Source organism: Salmo salar, chromosome ssa22 (assembly GCF_905237065.1).
Source record: "Salmo salar chromosome ssa22, Ssal_v3.1, whole genome shotgun sequence".
Taxonomy (NCBI): domain Eukaryota; kingdom Metazoa; phylum Chordata; class Actinopteri; order Salmoniformes; family Salmonidae; genus Salmo; species Salmo salar.
Window position 1 is genome coordinate 44,053,660 of NC_059463.1, and position 15,158 is coordinate 44,068,817.

Sequence of the window (15,158 nt, forward strand, 5' to 3'; positions counted from 1 at the left end):
TAGCACCATGCTTCTCTAATGTTTAGCCTACGTGATAGTCTACTTTCCCCCCATTCAACAATATAGTTATTTTAATAGAAGAGACCCCCACCCTCGTAACCCCGCCTCACCAACGCATAGTCTATGTCAGCCTAGTAGGCTATCATTTGAAGCACGCCCAAACAGAATGATTATTTTATTGTTGCGTTATCTCTATGATTTTTGTTTTTGCTGTGCAAGGGAAATGCAAGAGCAAGAATAGGTTAATATAGGCACTATAGCTTTCAGAGACCACACCACTTGAACGGAGATTGACTATTAGCCTATGTGTGACAAATCATGCCAGCATTGCAATATAGGTCTTTGATATGTGTAAAATAATGGCACGACTTAATTTCAATACCTTAGATTGACAATTTTCATCAAGTGTATCTGTTACATGCACCCCAAAGGAGAGCTCACTCCGACGGAGGCTGTAGTGACGGCAATGTGCAGCGCACATCACTGGAGTGTAGACGCTGTTTCAGCACCACGGTATTGGACAGCTCCAAGGGCGAAGACAAAGTTCAAGCAAACAGGAGGTTTCATATGGAGAAATTATTCCATCGGGGAAAAACGTGGATGATTGAAATATATATTTGCTGTGTGCTTTGAATATAGCTTGTATATTATAGCCTTTTATACAACAGCCTGTATAATATGGGCATATAACCTAATACCAGGCATACGGAAAGGAATAACAGTCTATTTTGCTTGGTCTAATGTTCTCTTAAAACAACTACATTAAAAAAGTAGGCATATTATGGTCGGGGCTTATAATAAGAATAGGTAGCCTAGTCTATTGGTATTTGGTAGGCTAAGTAGGGTAGTGTCACATCCTGACCAGTGAAAAGGGTCATTTGCCATAGTAGAATGGTCAGGGCGTGGCAGGGGGGTTGTTTAGTGTGTTTTTTTTTTTTTGGTTATAGGGGAATTTGTTCTAGTTTTCTATTTCTATATTTCGTTTTCCATGTTTGGCCGAGTATGGTTTCCAATCAGAGGCAGGTGTCTTTTGTTGTCTCTGATTGGAAGCCATACTTAGGCAGCCTGTTTTCCTTTGGGTTTTGTGGGTGGTTGCTTTCTGTTTAGTTTGTTAGTTACCTGACAGAACTGTTTGGCTGTCGTTTGTTTTTCTTTGTGAAGTGCTTTCATTTAAAGTAAAAGATGAGCACTCAACATGCTGCGCCTTGGTCTGTTCACTACGACGCCTGTGACAGAACCACCCACCAAAAGAAGACCAAGCAGCGTGGGAGGAGGTACGTGGACTGATGGACCTGGGAGGAGATTTTAGATGGGGCAGGACCCTGGACAAGGCCGGGGGAGTATCGCCGTCCGAAATGGGAGATAGAGGCAGCAAAGGCGGAATGGCGATACTGCGAGGAACGGCTGGGACGGCAAGAGGAGGCTGAGAGGCAGCCCCCCCATTTTTTTGGGGGGGGGGCGGGGGGCATACGGGTAGTTTGGCTAGGTCAGGGAGGAGTCTAATGGTATACAGAATGTCTGTGGAGCCATAACAGCTGAAAAGCCCCCTGCCACAGGAAATGACTGTACTGTTAAGGCTCATTGGAAACTGTCAGCCGAGGAGACGTGTCAACGTGTCACAAAAGACAGTACCGTATGAAGATAGGATAAAACTGCTTCTCCAATAGAAATCCCTGATCACACTTGTAGGCGATGTCATGGTGATGTTGGCTAGCTAAGCTCATGCGTAGAAACTTGTCATCAGGTCTAACTGTCGTCTCCTGCCGAACTGTGCATGTGCAGGCCGTCAAATCAAAGGCACTCCTTCGACATAAAATAGTTTTTAACAAGAATGAAAGTTTGTCACTTTCCCTCAGTGGGCTCCCCAGAGGAGGAAGGGGCGGACCATCCTCCTCAGTGAATTTCATAAAAATTGAAATTGTAAAACACTTAAAAAGCAATACTTTTTAGATAAAACAAACATTTGTGACTGTAATCACGTCACCAAATAATTGATTAAAACACTATTTTCCAAAGAAGGTCTACAGTAGCCTCAACAGCACTCTGTAGGGTAGCACCATGGTGTAGCCGGAGGACAGCTAGCTTCCGTCCTCCTCTGGGTACATTGACTTCAGTACAAAACCTAGGAGGCTCTTGGTTCTCACCCCTTCCATAGACTTAATTATGACAACTTCCGGCGGACATCCTCCAACCTGTCAGAGCTCTTGCAGCATAAACTGTCATGTTGCCCACCCAATCAAAGGATCAGAAAATTAATCTAGCACTGAAAGCATAAAATGTGGTGAGTAGTTGACTCAAAGAGAGAGAAATACAGTAGTTGAACAGTTTAACGAGTTAATATCTTTCAAAATGAAGGAGAAGCAAGCGAGAAATAGAGAGAGAGAGATTGTCAGTTTTTTTCACTTTCAGTTTCTCTTACTTAGCTAGCTAGTTTAGCCTACTGAAACACCCTGCTCAAACAGAGGGATGCTATGTTAGTTAGCTGGCTATGACTTACCAACACAACACTGGAACTTTTCCAATTGAAGGTAAGCTTTTGGTTTTACAAATGTATTGCCACCGTGCCCACCGGTGTAACTGCTTACTGACTGTATATTGTAACGTTACTGCATGATTGTAGCGAGTTCACTAACGCGTTAGTTCTAATAGCTATGCTGACTATGAATTTACTTTAGCTAATTTGGTGACAACAATGTAGGCTGCGTGTAGCAGTTTGGCTTGGAAACGTTTTTTTTTCGCCTGGTCGCATACAGCTGATGTGTTGTGCATTGAAGTCCACGATTGAAGGGACAAGGTGAGAGGAGGAGAGCGCATAGATGTGAGAAGGAATACAACGTGGCTGCTATGAAAGTGAACTGTGTTCATGCGTGATCAGGGGTGTATTCATTCCGCCGATTCTGTTGAAAAATACATTCTTAAACGGAAGCAAATGGAACAAAACGTGGATAAACATACCAGAATTTGTCCAATAGAAACTCTTGTTTACAACTGTTGGGATAATGATTACACCGTATATCAGCTAGATGCAGGCAAAAGTGTGCAAGACTGTATTGAATGTCACTGTCTGTCCATGTGTCACTGTCCATGTGTCTGTCCATGTGTCACCTCCAATGTGTCTCTCAACTTGTGTGCACCTATGTTGTAAACTGTCATTCATAGGCTAGGTTATAGCAACCTCATGATGGGTATAGGGAAACATTTGAGTATCATGTAGTAGCCTAAACCTATCAATGTTACATTGAACTGGGTAAATGGAATATGTATGACAGTCATCCCATATGCTGTAATAGAAATAAGGCCATGCTCATGAAAAAACAATTGTCCTCACTTATCTGAACCAGCACTGACCGCCGCTGCTTTCATGAGGTTGGAGTAATGACATGTTCAACTACTTAAGACATTGGCTCGAATCTAGGTTGTGCCTTTATATTTTGAGAAAATTCAAAACTAAGGAATACTTTTTTCACTTATTTCATTGCCTTTTTAAACCCCAAACCTTGGTCTGGTCTGTTTTGATCTGTTTCGCAAGCTTTCCTGCAAGTCTGGCGATGTTGTGCCTCTGGGTTTAGAAACTCACTCTCCAGGGGGGACAGCAGCTAGCTTGTCTGTGTATCAATGACTTGTTTTCGCTTGTTTTCTGTGGAATAGAGTGCTACTGCTACCAGAGTTGGTGGTCATTGTGGCAGACATTTTTATCCAAAACAAATTACAGGTATCACATTGACTCAGCACATGTGATTTGTGTTGGATTTGAACCCACAATCATGGCGTTGCTAGCAGCCCACTGAGCCATCAGTGGCATCTCTTTCTATAATAATATAATCAGACTTTGTTCTTGATGCTGTGCACTAGATTTGTATGCATTCTGCAGTAGGCAACACAGATACTGTATCTCATCCACACGCACACACACACACCCCATTTAACAGTATGTATTCAGTGCCCTTTCTATTGCTTACAGAGTAGCAAGACTAATGGAGACCACAACATGGTCTGTAGGCTGCTTGGAGAACACCCACTCCTCACTACATTTTCCCTTTGGGCAGCTAATCTATATGGGTATGGTTGATAGCACAAACATCACATTTAAGACAGTGGTGACTGCTACTCTTGTAATAAAGTCAGAGACTTAGATAAACATCTATAAAGGCAGATGACAGAGATGGTCTTGAAGTCTCTATCCCAAAAATCAACCAAAACATATTTAGGATCACAATATACCCCTTCTCTGACATTCATTAAAAACTCTATCTTCTTATTTTCTCTATCTCTCTTTCCTCCCCTCTCCTCTGTCTCCACTTCTCCTAGTTCTACCATGCCATTCGTCAAGGATGTGTGGTTGTCACGGCAACCATCTCTCTCTCTCTCTCTCTCTCTCTCTCTCTCTCTCTCTCTCTCTCTCTCTCTCTCTCTCTCTCTCTCTCTCTCTCCCTCTCCATCTCTCTTACGGCTTTATCGGCAACACAAGGAGCAGATTAAATTCTTCCCATATCTCACCTAACGAGCTATGACAAAACGCCCAGATTAGAAAAGAAGACAGAGAGAGGGAAGAAACCAATCTGCTCAGACAAGAAGGGGTGGGGGATGGAGATATAGGAAAGGAAAGAGGGATGGTTAGAGGGAGGGAGGGTGATCTTCAGGGGTCCCTCCATCTTATCTAACTGAGGAAATATATCTACCCCAATGACAGTGGACATACACAAAACAAACAAGTCCTTAGCATTCTATTTATAATTATGATAATAATTAATGGGTTTAAGTTGTTTTCCTTTCACTAAGCTCCCAATGGCTTTACATTGTATGGGGGTAGGTAGCTCACCCCATCCACCACCAATGTGTTGCATCCATCAACTCAAACCTGTGGAACCACCTGCTTTGGAACGATGTTTGGATACAGCCATGTTTTGTCGTAACCTCGTCTACAGCTGTGACCACACCGGTCTGGAAAGGAGGCCGTTTGTTAATGCAATATTCGCTGAGAAATTGGGTGCAGGATTTGATTGGTTCTCTCAAATGTTTTTTTTTCTTTAGAGACATCTCGTTGTTTGGATTTGAAAATGGAGACATTGTAATGGAACGGGGCGGCGCTGGGGGCTATGTGTGGGAGTGTGGGTGTGTGGGTGTTTGAGTGAGAAAGACACAGAGGAGAGCCAACCAGTAAAAGCATAACTCCCTTCATTATCAACACATTGTGCTGACAACATCAAAGAGCCATTCCAGACTTCAAGAGTTAGGTGTTAGCCAGACTATAGGGAGCCATGAGGAGGTTGTTAACAAAAGGGCTCCTGTTGAATCTTAATGTCTGAAGGAACTCCCTGATTCCATACAGAGGGTTTAGCCATTAGTCAAGTCCCACCTTAACTGCTGGAAGAAGTGATTGGAAGTAATGGGGACTCAGTAACCACTGGGGGGGGGGCTGTGTGTGTGCATCGAGAGAGTCAAACAAAAGCAAAAAGGGTAAGATATTGATAGAGAGATATTTGGAGGTTTTCTCTTTCTTAGCCCTTGCTGTCTCCCATGGGCTATTTCTTCATGCCAACTGATACAGGAACAGTTCTACAAACTGCAACCAAAAAGGCTGGAGCAAGTGAAGCGTAGACATGAGAATATGTGCATATGACTGTTATTGTTGGAAAAATTGATAGATAAAGCATAAACAATTATATGCCAGGAGACAAAAGAGGGACCAAAATACCAATCTGTTATGTGCACACTTTCCCTCCCTCTGTACTCCTGCCATATAGATTCCCCTGAGAGAAATCCAGATTGAGGGGCAAGTGACAAACTGTATTGATATGACCAGATGAGATTGAGCCAAGGTCCAGGCAGTTTCAGGCCTTGCCAAGCCTCGCTTGTCGCCATGTGTGTTTGTGTGTGTGTGTATGTGTGTGTGTGGTAAACACACCAGCTACTTGAGCAAATAATGTGAAGAGAGGACAAAGTGGAGGCCATCATCAAGCATCAGTGTGTGAACGACAGTTACTGACACATCTGTCTGCCTTAGAGTCCATTGATTCTCCGTTCAGGTTAGGTGAATGGAGAGGACTGCGGCGGACTCAAGAGCTGGATGTCAGCCCAGAATTCAATTGCCACAGATAGCATTTCAAAGCGTAATCAACAGCAAACAATACATATCTGCATCTACCACAATTGGGATTCAAACAGATATTTTCAGGACAATATCTCCACAATTTACCGCTGTCAAAATGTCACCCTGAATGTCACCCAACCTCCAACACAACAATGGGGCTTGTAGACCTTGGAAACATTGAGGAAAACACTCCCAACGTTTGTGCAGTAGCGATAGGCTGTTATCAGTGTGGAGGAGATACAGCCTGAAGGTCAGCTGTATCTGTGAAAGCCATCGCCATGGTTCACAGTGTTATTGTCACCTCTCAGGTCTATACCAGCAGTTCCACCTGGCTCAGGGCTGAGCTCTACAAAAAACCCTGCTGCACACTTCATCCATGCCCTTTCTGATGAAGGAGACAGAGATGAGAGACAGAGGACAGAGTGGGAAGAAAGGCAGATGAGCATTGACAGAGAGATGGAGCAATGGAGAAAGATATGAGAGAGAGAGAGAGAGAGAGAGAGAGAGAGAGAGAGAGAGAGAGAGAGAGACCGGGGTAAGGGGTAGGTGGGAGAGGAAATTAGAAAGAATGGGACTGTTTTATGAGTCTTGTTTACAATCCTTACCATATATGGGAGACTGGGGGCAATTGTAACACCTTGAATTTCTCGAAACAGAAACAAGCTTGAGTGATGAAACTCACACAGTATATTTTTCACTGGTCGTCCCCAAAGCCAACATCTCCTTTGGCTGCCTTTCCTTGGCTGCCAATGACTGGAACAAATTGCAAAAATCACTGAAGTTGGAGACTTATATCTCCCTCACTAACTTCAAGCATCGTCTGTCAAAGCAGCTTACCGATCGCAGCAGCTTTACACAGCCCATCTGTAAATAGCCCATCCAACCAACTATCTACCTCATCCCCATATTTGTTTTTTGTTTTTTTCTGCTCTTTGCACACCAGTATTTATACTTGCACATCCTCATCTGCACATCTATCACTCCAGTGTTAATTGCTAAATTGTAATTACTTTGCCACTATGGCCTATTTATTGCCTTACATCCTTACTTCATTTGCACACACTGTATACAGATTTTCTATTGTGTTATTGACTGTACGTTTGTTTATTCCATGTGTAACTCTATGTTTTTGTCGCACTGCTTTGCTTTATCTTGGCCAGGTCGCAGTTGTAAATGAAAACTTGTTCTCAACTGGCCTACCTGGTTAAATAAGGGTGAAATAAAAATAAATACAAAAATACGCACATATACAGTGGCAAGAAAAGGTATGTGAACACTTTGGAATTACCTGGATTTCTGCAGAAATTGGTAATCAAATTTGATCTAAACTTCATCTAAGTCACAACAATAGACACACATAGTATGCTTAAACTAATAACACACAAATTATTGTATTTTTCTTGTCTATATTGAATACATCATTTAAACATTCACAGTGTAGGTTAGAAAAAGTACGTGAATCCCTAGGCTAATGACTTCTCCGAAAGCTAATTGGAGTCAGGAGTCAGCTAACATGGAGTCCAATCAATGAGACGAGATTGGATACATTGGTTACAGCTGGCTTGCCCTATAAAAAACACTCACAAAATTTGAGTTTGCTATTCACAAGAAGCATTGCCTGATGTGAACCATGTCTCGAACAAAAGAGATCTCAGAAGACCTAAGAATTGTTGACTTGCATAAAGCTGGAAAGGGTCACAAAAGTATCTCTAAAAGCCTTGATGTTCATCAGTCCATGGTAAGTCAAATTGTCTATAAATAGAGAAAGTTCAGCACTGTTGCTACTCTCCCTAGGAGTTGCCGTCCTGCAAAGATGACTGCAAGAGCACAGTGCAGAATGCTCATTGAGGTTAAGAAGAATCCTAGAGTGTCATCTAAAGACTTACAGAAATCTCTGGAACAATCTAAGATCTCTGTTGATGACAATATGTAAAACACTAAACAGAAGAAGCCACTTCTGTCGAAACAAAACATTGCTGCACGTCTGAAGTTTGCAAAAGTGCACCTAGATCAGCGCTACTGACAAAATATACTGTGAACAGATGAAACTACAGTTGAGTTGTTTGGAAGGAACACACAACACTATGTGTGGAGAAAAAAAGGCACAACACACCAACATCAAAACCTCATCCCAACTGTAAAGTATGGTGGAGGGAGCATCATGGTTTGGGGCTGCTTTGCTACATCAGGGCTTGGACAGCTTGCTATCATCAACGGAAAAATGAATTTACAAGTTTATCAAGACATTTTGCAGTAGAATGTTAGGCTATCTGTCCACCAATTGAAGCTCAACAGAAGTTGGGTGATGCAACAGGACAACGACCCAAAACAGAAGTAAATCAACAACAGAATGGCTACAACAGAAGAAAATACGCCTTCTGGAGTAGCCCAGTCAGAGTCTTGACCTCAACCCAATTGAGATGCTGTGGAATGACCTCAAGAGAGCAGTTCATACCAGACATCCCAAGAATATTGCTGAACTGAAATGGTCCAAAATTCCTCCTGACCGTTGTACAGGTCTGATCCGCAACTACAGAAAATGTTTGGTTGAGGTTATTGCCGCCAAAGGAGGGTCAACTAGTTATTAAATCCATGGGTTCACATACTTTTCCCACCCTGCACTGTGAATGTTTACACGGTATGTTCAATAAAGTCTATAATTGAAAACTTATAATTGTTTTGTGTTATTAGTTTAAGCAGACTGTGTTTGTCTATTGTTGTGACCTAGATGAAGATCAGATCAAATTGTATGACGAATTTATGCAGAAATCCAGGTATTTCCAAAGGGTTCACATACTTTTTCTTTCCACTGTAGGTTCTCTCCCTGCTTGAAACGTTACAGCAAAATATCTCACTATTTGCACGTTTTATGGGAAAATGTTAGTTTTTTTAGGGGTGGAAGTAATATTTTTCCACCGGCTGTATTTTTCGTATACTGCCCTGAGCATTAATGTCCAATAATTCAAACTAGTATAATTGTCTTCACTATATGTTGGCTAAACATGGACATGAATGATGTGTCACTGTTGATGTTTCTTGCTAGGCACATGAAGTTTTGTCATGGTTGCTGTGTTAGGGGCAATTTAACACGTTAAAATGACCCTGAGCTAAGTAGCCAAATTATGAAAACAAGTGATTATTAAGATTGTATAAATTATACATGAATTATACAAATACTAAGTTTAGATAGCCTTGGGGTCCTATAGAGTGCCAAATAAGTTGTAAACAGATATAACCTGGGCACCATCAGACTGTTCAGATGTTATGTATGGCCATGCACAAACATGGGTGTTACTGTAATTATTGGTTATGTACAAAGAAATATTAATATTTCTTGCAAAATCATTACATTTGTCTATCATATGATAATTCATGAACATGAATTATCATATTATACAGTAAAAGACTGTCACAAAAACAGTTACTTACAAAAACTGTTATTCAAAATACAGAAATTAGTCTTGTATGATGCATTTTGCATCATATGGTGCAAAATGCATCATACGGGGATGATTTCTGTATTTTGAAAGTTACATGTCTTGAAAACATGATTGCTTACAAGCAAAAAAATGTGGGACTATGTCAACAATGGACTAATGAAATGAATTCCAAAAGATAGTTTTTGGGTGGAGTTTTCCTTTAAGAAGATGTATTGACCCCAACTACTGTTACAATTTCACAGGGGCAAATGTAACGACCGGAATTTATAGATTATAAGCAATATTGTGATCTGACCATCTTATGTACAGATATATACATGGTATGAATGATTAGGAGACAGATATCAGTTTCTTATATAAAAAAACAGTATTCCAATTAAATTATATTTGGATGAATAGATTGACATGTATTTAGTCCATTCACGTGGATTTTGAAGCAGGGGTCCTCTTGACCTCCAATAGATTAGTTCTACCAGTAGACTGGAAGTGGAAGCAAGAAAGTTGCCTTCCTTTCCAAATCGAATCAAACTAGACAGTGAGTTATCTCACTAGGCACGCTCTTTGATCCCAAATAAAACCTACACAACATAACCTAATCAAATATGCTTAAAAAACAAGATCACAAAAAGCTACCTGCTACCATATAGATGTAGATGACTCAACAGGTGGATGAAGTTCTCTTTATAACAACGCATCATCTAATTGAAGACGATAGGGATTTCATGGCAATTATTATGAAGTACTTTTCATTACCTGGAAAGAGAGGCACTACAACAAATTACATCATCATCTCTGAGCCTTTCTGCTTCCCAGAATCTCCTAGTTGTCAGCATCTAAAATGATCCCTGTCACTCATTGTTTGGAAAATGTATAGGCTACGAAAAAGCAGCCTACATTTGAGACGTCCAACAAGCTACCAAGGAGAGCACTTGTTTGAAACAATCCCTGGCTGAAAACAAACCAGGTGTGTATAAGTGGTGCACCTGTATCTTTATGGGAATAAACAATCAATGGCCACTGTTAGACACTATAGACTCATGCTCAAGAGGACCAAATCAAGATTGAGTGAATTTGGACTGTTGCCAATACTCTCAAAAACCCTCTTCTCATCAGGGCAATCTACATTTCAAACAACAACTAAGAGGCCACCGTGCCACTTTTTTGGTAAACAGCTGAGAGATAGGGCTGGAGAAATGTAACCACTCTCAAATTCATAGATTCAAGCAAGGACTGACCACCTGTGAGATCAAAATGATCTGAACCATGTTTTGAAGCGATACATTTTTAGTTTACAATTACACTGTTTACAAACATTGGAGCAGAACCAGTTTATATTTTGGGCTCTGATGTGGTGAGACAGTTAGTTGAAATAAACCCATGAGGGATTTATAAGTTATATTCCTCAAGAATAAATGGCTATAAATGGCTACTTTAAAAGCTAAAAAAATGCATATCAACCACAGATTTCCACTTTAAGGGTACCACAACAACTTCAACTACCAAGACGACTGAGGCAAGCACACACATTTTCTTCAGAAAATGTACCTTTTTTTATTTGTGTTTACAATTCATAAATAATTACAATAAAATAACAATATTTTCAATAAAAGGTGTTTCTTTATTATTGAAAACCAATATTTATTTTGCGCATTGAACTCTCAAGACAGGCAGGGGATGGAGCCCATGTAATCATTCCACAGCTTGAGTTGGTCAAAGTTTGTCTTCACAGTCTTCATTATTAAGTCCATCTTCGACCCATCAGACCACATCCACCTGCCTTCCTTGTCAGTGTCATACAACCCGATCCAGGTGTACCTCTCTGCAGGGTCTTGACTCTTGACCAGCTTCTGGATAAACTTGTGTTCATTCTCACTATGCACTGAGGCCAGGTTTCCTCCCTGAGCCACACAGTAGGATTCAGCGTCGGCCCAATCCAATTGTGAAGCAACGTACTTATAGCAGCGTCCGCTAAAGCTGTACCAGCCCATGTCGCAGGATTTTTGGGATAGCTCTTCCTCCTGGTCTGGCATGGTAAAGTCCTGTTCAGCATCCAATGTCAGGCTGAGGAGAGAGACGATACAGAGGAACACTAACATGGTGCTGAGTGTTAGTGCTGAGTGCTGATGGGCAGACACTGGGAGGTGAGCTGGGTTGCAATGGGTCCTGCCATTTTAAAGAGGGCTGGTGGCCATGATATCATTGGTAAATCTTTTACAACTAAGAGTGAATGTTATATAAATGTACTATTGGCTTCAGCTTTTACAGAAGCTGTTTAGTTAATATATTTAACTTCAGAGCAACAGCAAAAAAACGATTTCAAAAAGTGTAAAAATAAATAAATAAAAGTGTTCATTTTTCATTAAAAGTGTCAGCAGCGCTACAGCCCTTTCAGAAAAGTGTATTGGCATGTAAGCCTGGGGTAATATGAGCTCTGCAACTGTTCTTCTCATACATTTTCCAACAAGTGTTGATACAAGGCTTCTTGACAAACAACACACATATTTAAAAATGAACTTTTGATGAGAGGATCTACAGTAAACCATTCTAGCGAGTGGTTGGTGTTATAGTTCTGAGCTCAGTCCATCAGAACCCACTTTCCCATTGGCCTTTATGCTGCGTTCAAAACAATTGGAAACTGGGAACTGGGAACTCTCCGACTTCCAACTTCAGTGTGTTCAAGACAACTGGGAAATTGAAAAAAAACTAGCTCGATGGGAAAAATAATTTTGAATGATCGTCCAACTCAGAATCGGAAGTCGGAAACTCTGGCGTCTTTCTAGAGCTCCTACTTTCCGACCTGAAGATCACTGAGGTCATAATTTGACCTGGAGTCCCCAGTTGTCTTAAAAGCACCACAAGGCTCAATCTCAGCATCCACCCCAATCCAACATTCTCACATGGTCTCATTCAATGATGTATACTGAACAAAAATATAAATTCAACATGTAAAGTGTTGGTCCAATGTTTCATGAGCTGAATTAAAAGATCCCAGACATTTTCCATTTCTCTAAAATGTTGTGCACAATTTGGCTTACATCCCTGTTAGTGAGCATTTCTCCTTTGCCAAGATAATCCATATACCTGACAGGTGTAGCACAGATGACGTGTAACCACACCAGCCCAGGGCCTCCACATCCGGCTTCTTCACCTGTGGGATCGTCCGAGACCAGCCACCCTGACAGCTGACAAAACTGTGGGTTTGCTCAACTGAAGAATTTCTGCATAAACTGTCATAAACCATCTCAGGGAAGCTCATCTGCCTGTGGGCGAGAGGTTTCTGACGTCAACGTTGTGAACAGAGTGCCCCATGGTGGTGGTGGGGTTATGGTATGGGAAGGCATAAGCTTCGGACAGCGAACACAATTGCATTTTATCGATGCTAATTTAAATGAACAGAGATACAGTGATGAGATCCTGAGGCCCATTGCCGTGCCATTCATCTGCCACCTCATGTTTCAGCATGATAACGCACAACCCCATGTCACAATGATCTGTACACAATTCCTGGAAGTTGAAAATGTTTCTTCCATGGCCTGCATACTCACCAGACATGTCACCCATTGAGCATTTTTGGGATGTTCAGGATTGATGTAAACAACAACGCATCCCAGTTCCTACCAACATGCAGTAATTTCGCATAGCTATTGAAGAGGAGTGGGACAACATTCCACTGGCCCTCGCTTCATACTCGTCGCTAAACCCACTGGCTCCAGGTCATCTACAAAACCCTGCTAGGTAAAGTCCCCCCTTATCTCAGCTCGCTGGTCACCATAGCAGCACCCACCTGTAGCTCACTGGTCACCCCCAAAGCCAATTCCTCCTTCGGCTGCCTCTCCTTCCAGTTCTCTGCTGCCAATGACTGGAACGAACTACAAAAATCTCTGATACTGGAAACACTTATCTACCTCACTAGCTTTAAGCACCAGCTGTCAGAGCAGCTCACAGATTACTGCACCTGTACATAGCCCATCTATAATTTAGCCCAAACAACTACCCCTTCCCCTACTGTATTTATTTATTTATTTTGCTCCTTTGCACCCTATTATTTCTATTTCTACTTTGCACTTTCTTCCACTGCAAATCTACCATTCCAGTGTTTTACTTGCTATATTGTATGTACTTTGCCACCATGGCTTTTTTTTGCCTTTACCTCCCTTATCTCACCTCATTTGCTCACATTGTATATAGACTTATTTTTCTACTGTATTATTGACTGTATGTTTGTTTTACTCCATGTGTAACTCTGTGTTGTTGTATGTGTCAAACTGCTTTGCTTTATTTTGGCCAGGTCGCAATTGTAAATGAGAACTTGTTCTCAACTAGCCTACCTGGTTAAATAAAGGTGAAATAAAATAAATACAAATAAAATCAGCAGCCTGATCAACTCAATGCGAAGGAGTTGTGTCGCGATGTATGAGGCAAATGGTGGTCACCCCAGATACTGACTGGTTTTCTGATCCACGCCCCTACTTTTTTTAAAGGTATCTGTGACCAACAGATGCATATCTGCATTCCCAGTCATGTGAAATCCATGGATTAGGGCCTAATGAATTCATTTCAATTGTCTGATTTCCTTATATGAACTGTAACTCAGTAGAATCTTGGAAATTGTTGCATGTTGCATTCATATTTATGTTGAGTATATTTTAAAAGTATGCATTAAGGTGTCTGTAATAGAATAAACGTGGCAAAAACAAATGTAGACATTAATAAACACATTTCTAAAGCTTCCCCCCAAAGAATTACACCGGTGGTGGAGTGCCAAGATGGAGGCCCGGTGGCTTCAAAACAGCGCGACCTAACAGTCATCTAGTGTGTATATAAATCATTGGTCTCATCAGCAAACAAGAAACCTCATTCAGGAAGACAAAAGAGAAAGCCATTATATAAGAAATTGCCATTCTTTCTTGTTATCTAATGTTTATTCTCAATGATTCTGGTGGTTTTTATGCTCAAAATCTCTAAATGTTGTACAACTGCATCTAAACCTCAGTAAAGGCGACAGGGTATTCATGCTTTTCTTTTCATCCATTCTAACCCATTAAAATCCTTAATATGCATGGCCTTTCCTTTCAACATAGCCTAGCTACTTCGCTGCTTTGCCTAGCTTGAAGTAGCTTGAGATGATTTCATATTTTGCTCATGCTTATTGCCAAAACCTTGTTGTGTAGCTATTGCCTGGGGTAAGCTGTGCACATTTTGCTGTATCTAAATAATTTGATGCTCGTGTCCCTTCAGACAGAGGTAGCATACAGCATACAAGGTGTGACTGTATTCATGACAGGGCAGGCTAGTGAGTACTGGACTGTCCACCTGTCTGAAACGTCATTACCAATTCACACTTTTCACCCAAACCTTTTTGCATTGTGAATTATTCTGTTGAAATGGGTCCATATATTGGTATTTTAGTGCCACTTATCAGTAGTAACTGTGGATGCTACATCGGTCAATGGCTGAGCTGAGTTGAGCAGTGTGTCATTTTGTCAGATGATATGAAATATGTCGCCATCAGAGGCTATTGCTTGTGTATCTTGGCTACACTGGTATTTACATTTGGTCAAAATTGTTTGTCAATTTCGGTTAATAGACTGTGTCACACTTTTTTTTATCAAGCACTCAAAGCACTT

At 41.1% G+C, this 15,158-nt stretch overlaps 1 protein-coding gene across 1 annotated transcript; it reads right to left on the reverse strand.

Annotated features, from left to right (window-relative positions):
* Window positions 1-11,189: 11,189 nt before the first annotated feature.
* On the reverse strand, window positions 11,190-11,627 carry LOC106583359 (galactose-specific lectin nattectin-like). The gene has a single exon (XM_014167492.1). The coding sequence runs from the start codon at window positions 11,625-11,627 to the stop codon at window positions 11,190-11,192; it is 438 nt and encodes a 145-aa protein (XP_014022967.1).
* Window positions 11,628-15,158: the final 3,531 nt, after the last annotated feature.